Source organism: Bos indicus x Bos taurus, chromosome 6 (assembly GCF_003369695.1).
Source record: "Bos indicus x Bos taurus breed Angus x Brahman F1 hybrid chromosome 6, Bos_hybrid_MaternalHap_v2.0, whole genome shotgun sequence".
Classification (NCBI taxonomy): domain Eukaryota; kingdom Metazoa; phylum Chordata; class Mammalia; order Artiodactyla; family Bovidae; genus Bos; species Bos indicus x Bos taurus.
The window spans coordinates 83,291,898-83,310,517 of NC_040081.1; the positions used below are offsets into that span (position 1 = coordinate 83,291,898).

The following is an 18,620-nucleotide window of genomic DNA, read 5'->3' on the forward strand; positions in this document are numbered from 1 at the left end:
CTAAGTAGCTTCAGTCGTGTCCGACTCTGTGCAACCCCAGAGACGGAAACCCACCAGGCTTCCCCATCCCTGGGATTCTCCAAGCAAGAACACTGGAGTGGGTTGCCATTTCCTTCTCCAATGCATGAAAGTGAAAAGTGAAAGTGAAGTCGCTCAGTCGTGTCCGACTCTTCGCAACCCCATGGACTGTAGCCTACCAAGCTCCTCCATCCATGGGATTTTCCAGGCAAGAGTACTGGAGTGGGGTGCCATTAGAAGTGACTAACTGGGAGTAATTACCTAAAGGCAGCTTATGACGTAGGGAAGTGAAATGAAAGTCGCTCAGGGGTGTCCAACTCTTTGCAATCCCATGTCCATGGAATTCTCCAGGCCAGAATACTGGAGTAGGAAGCCTTTTCCTTCTCCAGGGGATCCTCCCAACCCAGGGATCAAAACCTGGTCTCCTGCACTGCAGGCGGATTCTTCACCAGCTGAGCCACAAGGGAAGCCCAAGAATAATGAAGTGGGTAGTCTATCCTTTCTCCAGCGGATCTTCCCAAGCCAGGAATAGAACTGGGGTCTCCTGCATTGCAGGTGGATTCTTTACCAACTGAGCTATCAGGTAGTTAATCATAGCTTTTGTTGAAAATCCTTAAAGAACTGAAACTGTTTTCTTTGATATCTCTACCCAGCCTCCTGACAAACAGTACTGTTCAGAGGAACGTAGGCTCACCTCTTTGGTAGCTTACTGCAAATACATGAAAACAAGATACATTATTCCTAGATTGTATAAATCTCTTCTCTCGTATCTCCCTTACAAATCCCATGTTTTGTTTCTTGACTCAGTCTACCAGCTTATTTTTATCATTTGTGAGGATAAAACTGCAACATAACTAAAGAGCATGCAAAATTCTGAGTATTCTTTGATAATTTATTTTTGGAGTTTCTAGTCTCCCTCCAGGTCCTACCATCAGTCAAAACAAAACAAAACAAAAGGATTGTTAGAGAATACTATAAACAACTGTATACCAACAAAGTAGATAACTAGAGTGAAATGGACAAATTCCTAGAAACACAAGAATTGCCAACACTGATTCAATAAAAAAAATAATCAATTTCAAAAGACTTAGAGAATAAATCAGTAGAAAGAAAACTGCCCAGATGATTTCACCACTGAATTCTACCACCATTCAAAGACTTAACATGACTTCTTCACAAACTCTTTCAAAAAAACAGAAAAGCACTTCCCAACTCATTTTATGAAGTCATTGTTATCCAGATACCAAAGGTGCACAAAGAAATCACAAGAAAACTACAGACCAAAAGAAAACAAAACCCCTCAACAAAATACTAGCAACATAAAAACAGAATTATGTGTCATGATCAAATAGGATTTATACCAGAGATGCATGTTGGGTTTAAGCCAAAAATCAATTAATGTAGTACATTTTATCAATAATAAAAAAAAAACTATTACATGGTCACCTCAATATACTGATGCCAAAAAAAGCATTTGACAAAACACATTTTTTCACTATAAAAAACACTCAACAAACTAGGAATAAAAAGGAACTTCCTCAACCTGATAAAAGGACATCTACAAAAACCCCACAGCTAATAACATATGGAATGGTGAAAGACTGGCTGCGTTCCTGTTAAGATTAAGAACAAGACAAAGTCGTCTACCATGCCACTCTTACTGAGCCCAGTATTAAAGACTTTAGCCAGAGCTATAATGCAAGAAAAGGCATCCAGATTGGAAAACAAAAGTAAAACTATCACTATTCACAAATGACATTCATGATCTTTTACTTAGAAAGTCCTATAAAATCTATTTTTAAAAGCTATCAGAACTAATACATGAGTTCAACAAGATTGAAGGATAAAGATAACATAAAAATATCAATTTTATTTCTATACATTTGCACTGATCAATCCAAAAGTAATATTTAAAAAGCAATTCCATTCACAACAGCATCAAAAGGGATACTTAGGAATGAAATTAACAACAGAAAATATAACATATTACAAAAACACTGTTGAGAGAAATTAAAAAAGATCTAACTAATAGGAAAAACAACCCTGTTCATGGATCAATAGACACTGTTAAGACAGCAATATTCCTTAAACCAAAAGATTCAAAGCAATCTATACCAGAATTCTGACATCTTTGCAGAAACTGACATGCTGATTCTAAAACTTATATAGAATTGCAAGACTCAGAATAGCCAAAATATTCCTAAAAAGAAAACTCACACTTCCCGATTTCAAAACTTAACCTCTAACCAATGATTATCAAAACAGTGTGGTTCTAGAACAACTGATATGTAGACAACAGAATAAAATTGAAAACTCAGAAATAAGCCCATACATCTATGATCAGTTGATCTACAAAAAGGGTTCTAAGACTATTCAATAGGAGAAAAATGTCTTTTCAACAAACAGTTATGGGACAACTAAATAGTTTCATGCAAAAGAACAGGGTTGGACTCTTTACAGCATGTAGAAAACTTAACTCAAAGTGGATCAAAGAATTAAATTTAAGAGCTAAAACTACAAAACTCTTTAAAAAAAAAAAGGGGGGGGTAAATCTTCATGAACTTGAATTGGACAAAGAATTCGTAGATATGACACCAAAATACCAATAGCAACAAAAGCAACCAGACAAAATAGATAAGTGGGACTTTATCAAAATTAAAAACTTTTGTGCTTCTGGTAGTAGGAAAGCTTCTGTGTGTGTGTGTGTGTAGTATGTATAATATATATATTTTAGAAAATTTATGAATTTTTGCCAAACCAAAAAAATTTATGACATTTTGATTCCACTTGTTTGACTTAGTATGAACAGAATGCTAGATTTCTAATTTGTATTCACTCAAAACTTTGATATAGTTCCATGTATTTTGGCATCTAGTATTACTGCTAAAAGTCTAAAAAATTTATTATCTTAGTGATTTGAAAAAAATTTTGAATGAGGATGGAAACTTCTAATCTAATTCTGAGAATATAAAGAAATACTATGTTGTTAAAAAAACAGGAAATTAACAAGTGATACAGTATTATTAACTAAAGTACAGATTTTGTTCAAATCCAAAACTTTCTGCTACTGCCCATTATTTGTTTTCATACCTTATTCAAGGCTCCACACTGTATTTAATTGCACTGAGTAGCTTCAGCTGCATGCAACAAATTCTGGTAAAATCTCTTTTTTTATTCTATTATAAATATTTCCTAATTTTCCTTGTTATGGCCTTTTAGATACACTCATCATTTAAAAGTGGACATTTAATTTCCAAATACATGGGATTCTGTATAAAGTATGAATGAATGAAAGTCACTCAGTTGTGTCCAACTCTTTGCGACCCCATGGACTATACAGTCCGCGGAATTTCCCAAGCCAGAACACTGGAGTGGGTAGCCTTTCCCTTCTCCAGGGGATCTTCCCAAACCAGGGATCAAACCCAGGTCTCCTGCATTGCAGGTGGATTCTTTACCAGCTGAGCCACAGGGGAAGCCCACAAGGGAAGTTTAAGGTATCCTTAACATGAATTTCTTATTTTTATACTAATTTCCCATTCAAATGCTTTCTTCTCTGCAATCATCCTCTGTGTTTTTTTTCAGTCTAACTTCATTGAGGCTTTCAATGGCTAAGTTGAAGATCTCTCTTGGTTAAATGTCACACTGTACTTGTGACATCATACTTGAAGATATGTGGGTTATTTTCAAGTATCTTTTGATATTGATTTCTAACATAATTCCACAGGAATAAAAGAACAGACTGTATGATTTCAATCCTTCAGACCATGAAATTTTTGCACTGTTCAATTTTTGAACATCCCTGGATATGTTCCTGTATCTCCTAGTTTACAGCCTATAGGAACTTGAATAGAATTTATATCCTGCTGTTGTGTGAAAATTGCATAAATCTTAATTATGTTAAATTGGTTCACAGTGGTTTTCAGGTCTACTATATCCTTCTTCTCTGTATACTCATTCTATTAATTTTTGAGTTTTTATTGAAATGCCAACTAAAAATCTTAATTTATCTACTTAAAAAAATTATAATATATAGTGGAACTGTATGTAACCTTGTTCTATATTTTCTAAGTTTTCTGTAAATGTGTTAGCATACTTCCATAAATTAAAAAATTAAAATTAAAAAGAAAAAAACAACTTTCATGCTTCAAAGAACACCATGAAGAAAATGAGACAACCCAAAGGATGAGAGATTACCAAATATGACTTATTTGAAAAGAAACTTCTATCTGGAATAAATAAAGATCTCTCAATACAATTCAGTTAAAAAAATGGCAATCCAATTAAAAATCCACAAAGGATCTTAGTCTTCACAGAATGCAAATAAAAATCACAATGAGATACAACTTCATACCTATTAGGATGGCTAGAATCAAAAAGCCAACAAATGTTGACAAAGATGTGGAGTCACTGAAGTCAACTACTGATAGGAATATGAAATAGTGCAGATGCTTTGGAAAATGATTCTGCAGTTCCTCAAAGGATTAATGTAAAGTTATCATATGACTCGGGCTTCTCTAGTGGCTCAGTGGTAAAGAATATGCCTGCAATGCAGGAGACTGAGTTTAATCCCTGGGTTGGGAAGATCCCCTGGAGAAGGAAATGACAACTCCTGGATTCTTGCTTTCTTGATGATGTTCTTTGAAGCACATTCTGTTATATTTTGATTATCCATTCATCCATTGCTGGACATCTGGGAAACAACCTTTTGATTATTATGAATAATGCTGATAAAAACATCTGTGTACAAGTGAAAGTGCTGAGACATATGTTTATTGTTGTTTAGGTGCTAAGTCCCGTCTGACTCTATCGTGACCCCATGCATTATAGCCCACCAGGCTTCTCTGTCCACAGGACATGTCACATTAGGACGAGTAAAATATCAAGACAATTACATGTTTGATCTTCTACACATAGTAAGTAGACTATACAAATGTCTCAAAGATCTTCCTTTCTATGAACCCAGATACCCAACAGGTATCCTAAGCAGATACTGTAATAACTATCAACTTTGGATGTTTCTAAATAGTCCCATTATGTGTAAGATAGGGATCAGATCAGATAAGTCACTCAGTCGTGTCCGACTCTTTGTGATCCCATGAATCGCAGCTCGCCAGGCCTCCCTGTCCATCATCAACTCCCGGAGTTCACTGAGACTCACGTCCATCGAGTCGGTGATGCCATCCAGCCATCTCATCCTCTGTCATCCCCTTCTCCTCTTGCCCCCAATCCCTCCCAGCATCAGTCTTTTCCAGTGAGTCAACTCTTCGCATGAGGTGGCCAAAGTACTGGAGTTTCAGCTTCAGCATCATTCCTTCCAAAGAAATCCCAGGGCTGATAGCCTTCAGAATGGACTGGTTGGATCTCCTTGCAGTCCAAGGGACTCTCAAGAGTCCTCTCCACCATCACACTTCAAAAGCATCAATTCTTTGGCGCTCAGCTTTCTTCACAGTCCAACTCTCACATCCATACATGACCACAGGAAAAACCATAGCCTTGACTAGACGAACCTTTCTTGGCAAAGTAATGTCTCTGCTTTTGAATATGCTATCTAGGTTGGTCATAACTTTCCTTCCAAGGAGTAAGCGTCTTTTAATTTCATGGCTGCAGTCACCATCTGCAGTGAATTGGAGCCCAGAAAAATAAAGTCTGACACTGTTTCCACTGTTTCCCCATCTATTTCCCATGAAGTGATGGGACCGGATGCCATGATCTTCGTTTTCTGAATGTTGAGCTTTAAGCCAGCTTTTTCACTCTCCACTTTCACTTTCACCAAGAGGCTTTTGAGTTCCTCTTCACTTTCTGTCATAAGGGTGGTGTCATCTGCATATCTGAGGTTATTGATATTTCTCCCAGCAATCTTGATTCCAGTTTGTGTTTCTTCCAGTCCAGCGTTTCTCATGATGTACTCTGCATATAAGTTAAATAAGCAGGGTGACAATATACAGCCTTGACGTACTCCTTTTCCTATTTGGAATCAGTCTGTTGTTCCATGTCCAGTTTTAACTGTTGCTTCCTGACCTGCATACAAATTTCTCAAGAGGCAGGTCAGGTGGTCTGGTATTCCCACCTCTTTCAGAATTGTCCACAGTTTATTGTGATCCACAGAGTCAAAGGCTTTGGCATAAGTCAATAAAGCAGAAATAGAGTTTTTCTGGAACTCTCTTGCTTTTTCCATGATCCAGCAGATGTTGGCAATTTGATCTCTGGTTCCTCTGCCTTTTCTAAAACCAGCTTGAACATCACACAGTTCACATATTGCTGAAGCCTGGCTTGGAGAATTTTGAGCATTTCCTTACTAGCGTGTGAGGTGAGTGCAACTGTGCAGTAGTTTGAGCATTCTTTGGCATTGCCTTTCTTTGGGATTGGAATGAAAACTGACCTTTCCAGTCCTGTAGCCACTGCTGAGTTTTCCAAATTTGCTGGCATATTGAGTGCAGCACTTGCACAGCATCATCTTTCAGAATTTGGAATAGCTCAACTGGAATTCTATCACCTCCACTAGCTTTGTTCATAGTGATGCTTTCTAGGCCCACTTGACTTCACATTCCAGGATGTCTGGCTCTAGGTCAGTGATTACACCATCGTGATTATCTGGGTCGTGAAGATATTTTTTGTACAGTTCTTCTGTGTATTCTTGCCATCTCTTTTTAATATTTTCTGCTTCTGTTAGGTCCATATCATTTCTGTCCTTTATCGAGCCCATCTTTGCATGAAATGTTCCTTTGGTATCTCTGATTTTCTTGAAGAGATCTCTAGTCTTTCCCATTCTGTTGTTTTCCTCTATTTCTTTGCATCGATCGCTGAAGAAGGCTTTCTTATCTCTTCTTGCTATTCTTTGGAACTCTGCATTCAGATGCTTATATCTTTCCTTTTCTCCTTTGCTTTTCGCTTCTCTTCTTTTCACAGCTATTGGTAAGGCCTCCCCAGACCGCCATTTTGCTTTTTTGCATTTCTTTTCCATGGGGATGGTCTTGATCCCTGTCTCCTGTACAATGTCACGAACCTCATTCCATGGTTCATCAGGCACTCTATCTATCAGATCTAGGCCCTTAAATCTATTCCTCACTTCTACTGTATCATCATAAGGGATTTGATTTAGGTCATAACTGAATGGTCTAGTGGTTTTCCCCACTTTCTTCAATTGAAGTCTGAATTTGGCAATAAGGAGTTCATGGTCTGAGCCACAGTCAGCTCCTGGTCTTGTTTTTGCTGACTGTATAGAGCTTCTCCATCTTTGGCTGCAAAGAATATAATCAATCTGATTTCGGTGCTGACCATCTGATGATCTCCATGCATAGAGTCTTCTCTTGTGTTGTTGGAAGAGGGTGTTTGTTATGACCAGTGCATTTTCTTGGCAAAACTCTATTAGTCTTTGCCCTGCTTCATTCTGTATTCCAAGGCCAAATTTGCCTGTTACTCCAGGTGTTTCTTGACTTCCTACTTTTGCATTCCAGTCCCCTATAATGAAAAGGACATCTGTTTTGGGTGTTAGTTCTAAAAGGTCTTGTAGGTCTTCATAGAACCGTTCAACTTCAGCTTCTTCAGCGTTACTGGTTGCGGCATAGACTTGGATTACTGTTATATTGAATGGTTTGCCTTGGAAACGAACAGAGATCATTCTGTCGTTTTTGAGATTGCATCCAAGTACTGCATTTCGGACTCTTCTGTTGACCGTGATGGCTACTCATTTCTTCTGAGGGATTCCTGCCCACAGTAGTAGATATAATGGTCATCTGAGTTAAATTCACCCATTCCAGTTCATTTCAGTTCGCTGATTCCTAGAATGTTGACATTCTCTCTTGCCACCTCTTGTTTGACCACTTCCAATTTGCCTTGATTCATGGACCTAACATTCCAGATTCCTATGCAATATTGCTCTTTACATCATTGAACCTTGTTTCTATCACCAGTCACATCCACAGCTGGGTATTGTTTTTGCTTTAGCTCCATCCCTTCATTCTTTCTGGAGTTATTTGTCCACTGATCTCCAGTAGCATATTGGGTACCTAGTGACCTGGGGAGTTTCTCTTTCAGTATCCTATCATTTTGCCTTTTCATACTGTTCATGGGTTCTCAAGGCAAGAATACTGAAGTGGTTTGCCATTCCCTTCTCCAGTGGACCACATTCTGTCAGATCTCTCCACCATGACCTGCCCATCTTGGGTTGCCCCATGGGCATGGCTTAGTTTCATTGAGTTAGACAAGGCTGTGGTCCTAGTGTGATTAGACTGACTAGTTTTCTGTGAGTATGGTTTCAGTGTGTCTGCCCTCTGATGCCCTCTTGCAACACCTACCGTCTTAATTGGGTTTCTCTTACCTTGGGCGTGGGGTATCTCTCTTCACGGCTGCTCCAGCAAAGCACAGCCATTGCTCCTTACTTTGGACGAGGGGTATCTCCTCACTGCCGCCCTTCCTGACCTTCAACGTGGGATAGCTCCTCTAGGCCCTCCTGCCTCCCTTGGCACCCAGGCCCCCAGGTGATAAAGTTGACAGGCGACGAATTTGCTTCTGCGCCATCTTCTGTTGGATGCTGTCTGGCCAGTGGTTGGCCAGGGGCGGCGGGCGGGAGGAGCTACCCCACGCCCCCACGCCTGAGGCCAGGGGCAGTGGCCAGGAGGACCAACCCCATGTCCGAGATAGGGATACTAGATCAAATTCAGAAACTCAACATAAAGACTTTATTTTTATACCTTAGTATTTCTCTCAACCTGTAACTAAGGCTTATCTGCTTTGTTTAATAGAACAGTGATTTATTTACACATTCAAGTAAAAACTGGGCTAATAAAATACCTAGGTACACTTATTTATCATAAGTGTACCTTCTTTACATGTAAAAATAGAGCTAATACCTATCCTCTCAACCTCTCAAGATTCTTAACAAAAACCAAATGATTTAAAGAATGTTGCTGCTAAGTCGCTTCAGTCATGTCCAACTCTGTGCGACCCCATAGACAGCAGCCGACCAGACTCCCCCGTCCCTGGGATCCTCCAGGCAAGAATACTAGAGTGGGTTGTCATTTCCTTCTCCAATGCATGAAAGTGAAAAGTGAAAGTGAAGTCACTCAGCCGTGTCTGACTCCACCAGGCTCCTCTGTCCATGGGATTTGCCAGGCAAGATTACTGGAGTGGGTTGCCATTGCCTTCTTCCAATACAAAGAATAAGTTACTCTAAATATGAAGTCTGACATAAGACAGAGGGAGCACTGCAAATCATTGGGGGTAAACGTACAACTCAGTGAACTATTTATAGATAGTATGCACCATAATGTCATATAGTAATGTATTTTAGAGTATTCTAATCATGTATTCACTACATCCCCAGCACCTGCAATTTCTCATACATAATATGCATTAAGTATTTTTTAAATGAATGAATAAGCAAATGCTATATCAAAAAGCAAAAATGCCTAAGAGCAGTATTTACTAGGTTGTCAGGACTGATGAGAATTCATTGAAAGCATCTAGTGAACACTTGATAATAATAAGCACTAAAATATGTTAAATATTACCATCTTATTGGGAAAGGAATTAATGCATTCCCAATTACAAAAATTATATTAATCTCACTTAAAAGAAAGCAACTTGGACTTCCCTAGTGGTCCAGTGATTAAGAATCAGTCTGCCAAAGCAGGGGACATAGGTTCAATCCCTGATCTGGCAAGATTCCACATGATGCAGGACAACTAAGACCTTGCACCAGAACTACTGAGCCTGCGTTGTAGAACCCAAAAGCCACAACTACTGAAGCCTGCTCATCCTAGACGAGGTGTTCTGCAACAAGAGAAGCCACCACAATGAGACATGTGTGCACGGCAACTAGAGAGTAGTTGTCCCTGTTTGCCGCAACTAGAAAAAGCCCACACACAGAGCTAAGACCCACCACAGCCAAAAATTAATTAATTAATTAATTAATTAAAGAAAATAAAAAAGAAAGCAACTCAAACGATACACTCAAAAACAAGATGGGGACTTCCCTGGTGGTCCAGTGGTTAAGAATCCAACTTGCAATGCAGGGGACATGGGTTCAATCCCTGGTTGCAGCACTAATATCCCACATCTTGCAGAGTAACTAAGCCAAAGCACCATAACTACTGAGCCCACATGCCACACCTAGAAAGTCTGTACACCACAACTTTGATGTAAAGAAGATATGACAAAACACCCCCTGTGCCACAACTAAGACCCAATGCAGCCAAATAAATAAATCTTTAAAAAAATTTAATGATCAAGATGATACATTTTATGTTTTTATCACAATTTAAAAAAAGGGATTGTAAGCTGACAATGGCACCCCACTCCAGTACTCTTGCCTGGAAACTCCCATGGGTGGAGGAACCTGGTAGGCTGCAGTCCATGGGGTCGCTAAGAGTCTGACACAACTAAGCGACTTCACTTTCATGTTTCACTTTCATGCATTGGAGAAGGAAATGGCAACCCACTCCAGTGTTCTTGCCTGGAGAATCCCAGGGATGGGGGAGCCTGATGGGCTGCCGTCTCTGGGGTTGCACAGAGTCGGACACGACTGAAGTGACTTAGCAGCAGTAGCAGCAGCAGCTGACAATAACACCTACCTTATTAAATTTATCATCATACCTCATGTGCTATGTATTATTCCCCATTTTAATATGAGTAAACAAATTCAGAGTACTATTTAGCCTCCGGGGTCACCCAGCTAATGGCACACCATGGATTTACTACCAGGTCTGTCAGACTGTAGACTCCTTTATGCTAATACTGCTTTCTATAAATGATTAAATAACAGAGACATTTATTAAGTGTTGAACAAAAATAATTACTTTGTACATATAAGAGACATTACCCAGAAGGATTAGGATTTTTCTTCTTAGCCAGGTCTGCTTCATTGCTTCCCAATGATTCATTCTGGGAACCACCAGAATCTTTAGCACATGAAACCTTCTGTGCTTCTGAGCTGCCTTCATTAGCTCTCTTCTGCTTTTTATATGGAACAGCTTTTTTTCCAATATTCTTAGATGACTGCTTTGTTTTTTCAGCAGGTGGTTTTTGTCTACTGTTATGATACACTGACAGTTCATTTCTTACTGAAGAATTACTAGAAAAAGAACCTACAGGATTAAATGATAACGTAAAGTGAGCATACGTTTGATTATCTGGCTCACAAAAATATCAGTATTATTTATATTTTTCATATAAACATATACATGCACCCCAATCTCATAGTAATCTACATTTGTTTTCAAGTTAAATTCATAAACTATTCAGCTCTTCACTTTATAGATTGTTGTTGTTGTTGTTAGTCTCTAAGTCATGCCTGACTCTTCCCAAGATGAGGGTCTTTTCCAGTGAGTTGGCTCTTTGCACCAGGTGGCCTAGCATCAATGAATATTCGAGGTTGATTTCCTTTAGAACTGACAGGCCTGATCTGCTTGCAATTTACAGATACATGGACCAAATCTTTTAAAACGATCACAAATTTTCAAAACCATCCTCTTTGGCTCTGCCCACTATAATAACATCCTGGTATTTCCCCAAGGTCCCAGTTTCATCTTCTCACTCTCTGTGTACTTTTTTTGAAGGATCTATCTATACAGAACTTTAATTACTATCTATATTCTGATATAATTATTATCTACATGCTGATATCTATAATATTGACCTACCACTCTCCCCCAAACCTGCCACTCTAGTTTTATTTCCTATCTTAATGAAAAGTGTCACTACCTCAGATATATAAATCATCTGAGTCTCCTGCCCCCAACCACAAGCAATCCTAAATCCTATCACTATACTTTCTTTTGAATTGAAGTCGCTCAGCCATGTCCAATTCTTGTCACCCCATGGACTATAGCCCACCAGGTTCTTTCAGCATGGGATTTTCCAGGCAAGAATACTGGAGTGGCTTGCCATTTCCTTCTCCAGGGGATCTTCCCAACCCAGGGATCGAACCTGGGTCTCCAACATTGAAGGGAGATTCTTTACCGCTGGGCCACAAGGAAGAATGGTTCTCAAATCCTTTTCTTTTAAGCTCTGCTGCTTGTCATTAGCAGGGACCTTTATCATTTCTTATCTGGATCCTTAAAACAGCCTCTAAACTGATATCCTTTCTCTACCCTTGCCATTCTTCAATCCATCCTTTACACTGTTTTAAAAATCATCCTTAGAAAACGTAAGTTGAACCACTACAATCTGGTTAAAATTTTTTAGTGATTACCCATAGTTTAAGGATTAAGTTCAAATATGTTTGAGTCAAAGTGAGTGAAAAGTTGCTCAGTCGTGTTGGACTCTTTATGACCCTATGGACTGTAGCCCACCAGGCTCCCTCCATCCATGGAATTTTCTAGGCAAGAGTACTGGAGTGGGTTGCCATTTCCTTCTCCAGGGGATCATCCTGACCTGGGGATCAAACCCGGGTCTCCCGCATTGTGGTCAGATGCTTTACTGTCTGAGCCATCAGGGAATCCCCAAATATGTTTAATTCTAATTTATTACTACATCTAAGTGCTTTTTCATTAAGCGTAACTCAACACTCTTCTCCAAACAGACAAATCAAAAAAGGCAGCAGTACTGAACTATTTTCATTCTTCCAAAGCACTGATCTCAAATAGTAGTCCAGCATCACCTGGGAATCTGTTTGAAATGCAAATTCTCAGGCCTTAGCTCAGACCTACTAAATCAAAATTTTCAGAGTAAGATCCTGTAATTTATGTTTTAACAACTCCCCTAGGTAATTTTGACAAAACAATTTTAAAAGGTTAAACTCTCAGCACCAGATCTCTACACATACTTCTGCTTCAAACATTCCATCCTCTTTCCTCACCACAGCCAATCACTTAGCTTGCTCCTAATCATCCCATCTTCAGGAAGCCTTCCCTACACCCCAAGGCTAAATTAAGCAGCTCCTTCTCAGTCCTTTGATAATGTTTATCATACATCTTGATACATGCGAAGAGCCAACTCACTGGAAAAGACCCTGATGCTGTGAAAGAGGGCAGGAGGAGAAGGGGACAGAGGATGAAATGGTTGGATGGCATCATCAACTCAACAGACAGAAGTCTGAGCAAACTCTGGGAGACAGGGAAGGACAGGGAAGCCTGGTGTGTTGCAGTCCAGGGGGTCACAAAGAGTCAGACACGAATGAGCGACTGAACAACATACAGCTCATTGTTTATTTACCACTCTCTTCCAGCAGAATGACAATCATTTAGACCAAGACCTATCTTTATTTCCTAATGTCTAACAGCAGGGGCAGGATTGTGGTAAAGCAAGAGTAGCCTAGGGTGGTAGATAATTTTTCCCAGTTTTATTGACACACAACTGACAGATATCAGTTATATATCAATATATAACTGACATATATCATAACTGACCATGCAAGTTTAAGGTGCAAAACACAATAATCTTACATAGCATATATTGCAAAATAATTATCAGAGGGTACATCTTAAAAATTCTCATAAAGAAAAAAATAAAAATTCTAACTAGAGTGTAAAATTTAAGAAGGTGTTTACTCCAAGTTGAGCTTCCCTGATAGGTCAGTTGGTAAAGAATCTGCAATACAGGACACCTGGGTTCATTCCCAGGTTGGGAGGATCCCCTGGAGAAGGGAAAGGCTACCCACTCCAGTATTCTGGCCTGGAGAATTCCATGGACTGTATAGTCCATGGGGTCACAAAGTGTCTGACACAACTGAGCAACTTTGACTTCACTTTACTCCAAGTCAGTCACACAGCCCTAAGATCAAGAGTCTTCTTAAATTTCCCATTCTAGGTTGCTCATTTGCCTGGCCCAGCCTAACACCATGGGCACACAATAAATGTTTCTTGCGTGAACTACAGGCTGATCAAGAGCAAAGAAATATGGGTTCTGTTGTTTCAAATCCTAGCACAAAGGTCTCTGACCTTAAGGGGAACGTATGCTGCTTTTCTATGCTTCAGACTTAGTTTGTTCTTCCATCAGATGAAGGAGTTTGGACCAGGTGATCTGTAAGCATTCCTCCACTTTTGTGACCACCTACTTGATCCCAGCATGTCTCAGGACTAATACATGTTTCAAGTCTTTTTTGGTAAATTATGGAGCTCAAGCATGCTTATCCCAGCTTTGTAAGATTTGTATTAATCCATATAATTACACATTCATTTACCATAGTACAGTTTCCAGCAACCTGAGGCAAAAAGATGAGTTCTCTAAAGCAGTAACAGTAGTATTTAACATTTTAATACTAAATATATGCCATTTAATACTTATAACTTAATGAGGTAGAAGTAATGGTAGTCATATTTTAAAGAGTAAGAAACTAAACAAAGTAATCTACTCAAAGTTTACCTTCAACATTTATCCCACCATCAACCCCACCAACCTACTTCTAAGTGTTGCCACGTACTCTGCCTTTACCTTTTCACATGATAATGTCCTTGCTTCAATCTAGAGCTAACCCTTTTATTCCGGGGTAGTCCAGACACATTCCTTGCCTACACAAGGACTGTGATCCAGTACCTTTCTACACGGTCATTTTAAAGAGCAGATGAGCTGATCTACTATCTTGCATATTAAAAAAGAGAGAGAGACCTTCTCTTGACCCCACATCTGCCATATCCCTTTTACTGTCTCTTTGGTCTCACTTCCAAACTCCCTTGAACCTACCTCAATCAGAGACATTTGGTCCCATCATTCTACAAAAATCAATTTTATCAAGGTGATAACAACCTCCATGTTGTCAAAATCACACTGTCAATTCTTAGCTCTCATCTAATTCATGCCATGAGCAGTATTTAAAATTGTTCCTCACCTCATCCAATATATCTATACTGCTGGTCTTCCTTCTATAGAATGTAAGTCATATAACAGCAGCAATTTTTCATTTTTGGTTTTATTTTTCCACAGTTGTATCCCTATACCTAGAATACTGTATAGATAAAGCTTCATGAATATTTTTATAAATAATTGATTTAATATTTCTATTGATGATCCAATTTAATTTTTTCCTCATGAGATTTTTCTCAAGCAAACAGGAATATAAATCAAACACAGAGCCTCTGTAGAATGAGTATGATTTAAATAAAATACTTACTTTGCTCTGATTTTACTACCCACCAATTAGATGGGCGTCTAGAAATTCTTCGACTTCTTGTGACAGTTGAAGTTAATTCTTCAGGTTCAATTTTGTTCTTCTTGGATCCACTTGAAAAATGCTTCTTTTTGCATTCCTTATCTTTTTTCTGATTCTTTTTATGAGGAACATTGGTGCTACCTTTCTTGCTTCCTAAAATAAAGAATAAAAATAAAAATCTACTGAACCAAAGAATATTCAGAAAAACCACAGCCAATTAAAAAAACAAACAAACAAAAAAGACCTCTCAATTATAGAAACTTCTTAAATTTATCCTATGGACTTCTTTTTTCTTCTATTTTTTTAAAAGTCACACATTCTCAAAATCTACAACTTCCTCTCAGCTAAATGCAAACTTTGCACATTGCTTGATAAGCAACTCCTGAGTCAAAAAGAAAAGTATGGTATGTAAAGGAAAAATGAAATATATGACTCCTTCCACTACTTAAGAAAGTCCCACGTAAGAAAAGGTTAACCACTGCTTTTCTGTTTTAAAATAATTCATGACTTTAGTCAATCTAATTTATGGAAGAGAATACTTAAAGGAAGTTATCAATAAAGATATATTTCCTTCCTGAAGGGAAAAAGAACATATCTTTGAAAAGAATTTAAAGAGGAAAAATAATTTAAAACAAGAATGAATATGGAAAGCAACAAAAAGTTAAAGGTGTCAATAGTAGTTTCATTTTACTACAAAAGCAGGTAGAGAAGAAAAGATCTAACAAAAGGGACAGATGCATTCTAGTTTTGTTTTTGAGACTGACAACCAGGAAGAAGGGGAAATGAGAAATACAGCATTGCATCTATAATAAAATGTGTACAACCACCAACATGAGTTTAACAATGGAAAAATTTTTTTTCAGAAAGAGAATTAAAACATTAGATGTTATATAATGAAAAATTTTCTTGACCACTAAGTCAATCAAGAAACCTGCATTTTTAAGTTTCTGACACAAATACTTCTATGAAATCCAAAGAAATTAAAATCATTATCAAGTAGGAAACTCATATAGTAAATAAACTGCATAAAAGTATATAAGATCAGGGGGAGTGGCCAGATGGCAGAATAGGAAGATCCTGAGCTCACCTCCTCCCACAGGCATACTAAAATTACAACTACTATTTACAGAGCAAATATTGATGAGAACAATTTGAAGGCTAGCAGAAAAGACCATCTACAACTAAAGACATAAAGAGCCACAAGACAGGTAGGAAAGGCAGAGATAAGAGACAATCAAGACCCAGGGTGGGAAACATACACACAGAAGAATAATTACAATTGCATGGTTCTCCTCAGGGAGCCACACAGGTCTGAGTCCCACACTGGGCTCCCCTGCTTACGGTTCTTGCACCAGTAGACAAGCCCCCCTAAAGTTTGACTTTGAAGGCTAGTGAGGCTTACTTTCAGGAGAATCTGAGGGCTATAGCAAATACAGATGCCATTCTTAATAGGCAAAGGCAATGTAATTAAAATGGCAAAATCTCCAACACTCCAAGGCCCAAGGCAGAAGCAGCAGTTTGGAAGGAGCCTGGGTCAGAACCATTTGCTGATCTCGGAGAGCCTCCCAGAGAGGCAGGTAGTAAGTGGGGCTCACTGGGGACCCAGGTGCTGGTTGCAGTCATTGTTCTACCACAAGGACACTGCTGTCAGCAACCACAATTTTGGATTTTTGGAATCTTCCATCTAGCTTACTAGAGCTTCCCAGTGGTCAGTGGTAAAGAACCCGCTTGCCAATGCAGGAGTCGTGGGTTCGACCCCTGGGACAGAAAGATCGCCTGGAGAAGGAAATGGTAACCATTATTGGCAACTCCAGTATTCTTGCCTGAGAAATCCCATGGGCAGAGGAGCCTGAAGGGCTGTAGTCCATAGGCTCAAAAAACAGTCAGATATGACATGGCAACTATTAATAAAACAACAACATCTAGCTTACTAATACCAGAACCCCCTCCACCCACCGGTAGGTCAGCATCAGTCCTAGGACAACCCAGGCCAAGAAGCCAACCCAGTTGGGACCCAGCCCTACTTATCAGTGGGCCAGCATTAGCCTCTGGGCCTCTGGAACCCCACGACCAACCATCAGGACTCATCCTACCCACCATCAGTCTGACACCAGCTCCAGGAATCCCAGGGCCTTGTAGCCATAAATCCCAGGATCCAGCTCTGCCCATGCGTGAATTTACACCACCTCCAAAACACCCTGTACCTCACAGCCACTGGTATAAGGAACAGGTCCTGCCCACAAGCAGGCAACATCAGCCCCAGGCCACAGCCTTGCCCACCAGCAGGCCAACACTAGCTCCCAGACCCCAGGCACCACAACCAGCCACCCCAGGACCTGGCTGAGCCCACCAGCAGCAGCAGCCTCCACACTATGCAAGGCCAAAGAACTGAGTAGGGTACAAGCCTGCCTATCAGCACTTTAAGTCATCTTTATTACCTATAGCATATAACACTGTTTGGTATAGAAGCTCTCAAAGAGACTCCAAAATAACAAGTTCAGCTTAAAGCCTATATTTCACTAGGCAATGATATTGATAAAACTGCTACCAAGCATGAACAGTTTTAGATACTACCTAAATTTTGATACTTAAAATGTGGCTCACATCAACTACACTAGCATCACCCAGGATAGACTGTCTAGAACAACAGAATCTTGAGTCCCACCACAGACCCACTAAATATTTATTAATCAATATTTTAACAAGACCCTCAGTGAATTCAAATGCACATGCAAATATGAAAAACGCCATTCTCATTGCTTTAGTCATTCTCCCAGTTAAATCTGATTAGGAAGTAGAGGGATAGAGGATAAAATGAGTGAAATTCTGTCATGAAACCTTATAGCAACATCACTCTCTGATTCTATTTTCAGAAAGTTATAGGATTTGGCAATACTTTTAAATTCAGAATGAAAAGAACTGATTGATACTGATAAAGAGAACTGATTTGTGCTTATAAAGGAGTAAAAGAAGACTATTTGCCCTAACTATATTGTTGTTGTTCAGTTGCTAAGTCATGTCCACCTCTTTGGGACCTCATGGGCTGCAGCACACCAGGCTTCCTTGTCCTTCGATATCTCCTGGAGTTTGCTCAAACTCATGTCCATTGAGTCAGTAATGCCATTCAACTATCTCATCCTCTGCCTCTCCTCCTGCCCTTAATCTTTGCCAGCATCAGGGTCTTTTACAATGAGCTGGCTACTGACATCAGGTAGCCAAAGTTTTAGAGCTTCAGCTTCAGAATCAGTCCCTCCAATGAATATTCAGGGCTGATTTCCTTTAAGACTGACTGGTTTGATCTCCTTGCTGTCCAAGGGACTCTCCAAGAATTTTTTCTAGCACCAGAGTTGAAAAGCATCAATTCTTTGGCGCTTAGCTTCTTTATGGTCCAACTCACATCCATACATGACTACTGGAAAAACCATAGATTTGACTAGATGGACCCTTGTCAGCAAAGTGATGTCTCTGCTTTATAATACACTTAAAATATGATTAAAATTTGTCATAGCTTTTCTTC

General features: G+C 39.3%; 1 protein-coding gene across 5 annotated transcripts in view; it reads right to left on the reverse strand.

The window, feature by feature from the left end:
• The window catches only part of CENPC (centromere protein C), a 93,775-nt gene that overhangs the window by 29,393 nt on the left and 45,762 nt on the right, over positions 1-18,620 (reverse strand). For all 5 annotated transcript variants that reach the window (XM_027544627.1, XM_027544632.1, XM_027544631.1 and 2 more), the window contains exons 9-10: positions 15,065-15,256; positions 10,838-11,102 (exon numbers count right to left, since the gene is read on the reverse strand). In XM_027544627.1, coding sequence (XP_027400428.1) covers positions 10,838-11,102; positions 15,065-15,256 — 457 coding nt within the window. The remainder of the gene's footprint in view (positions 1-10,837; positions 11,103-15,064; positions 15,257-18,620) is intronic.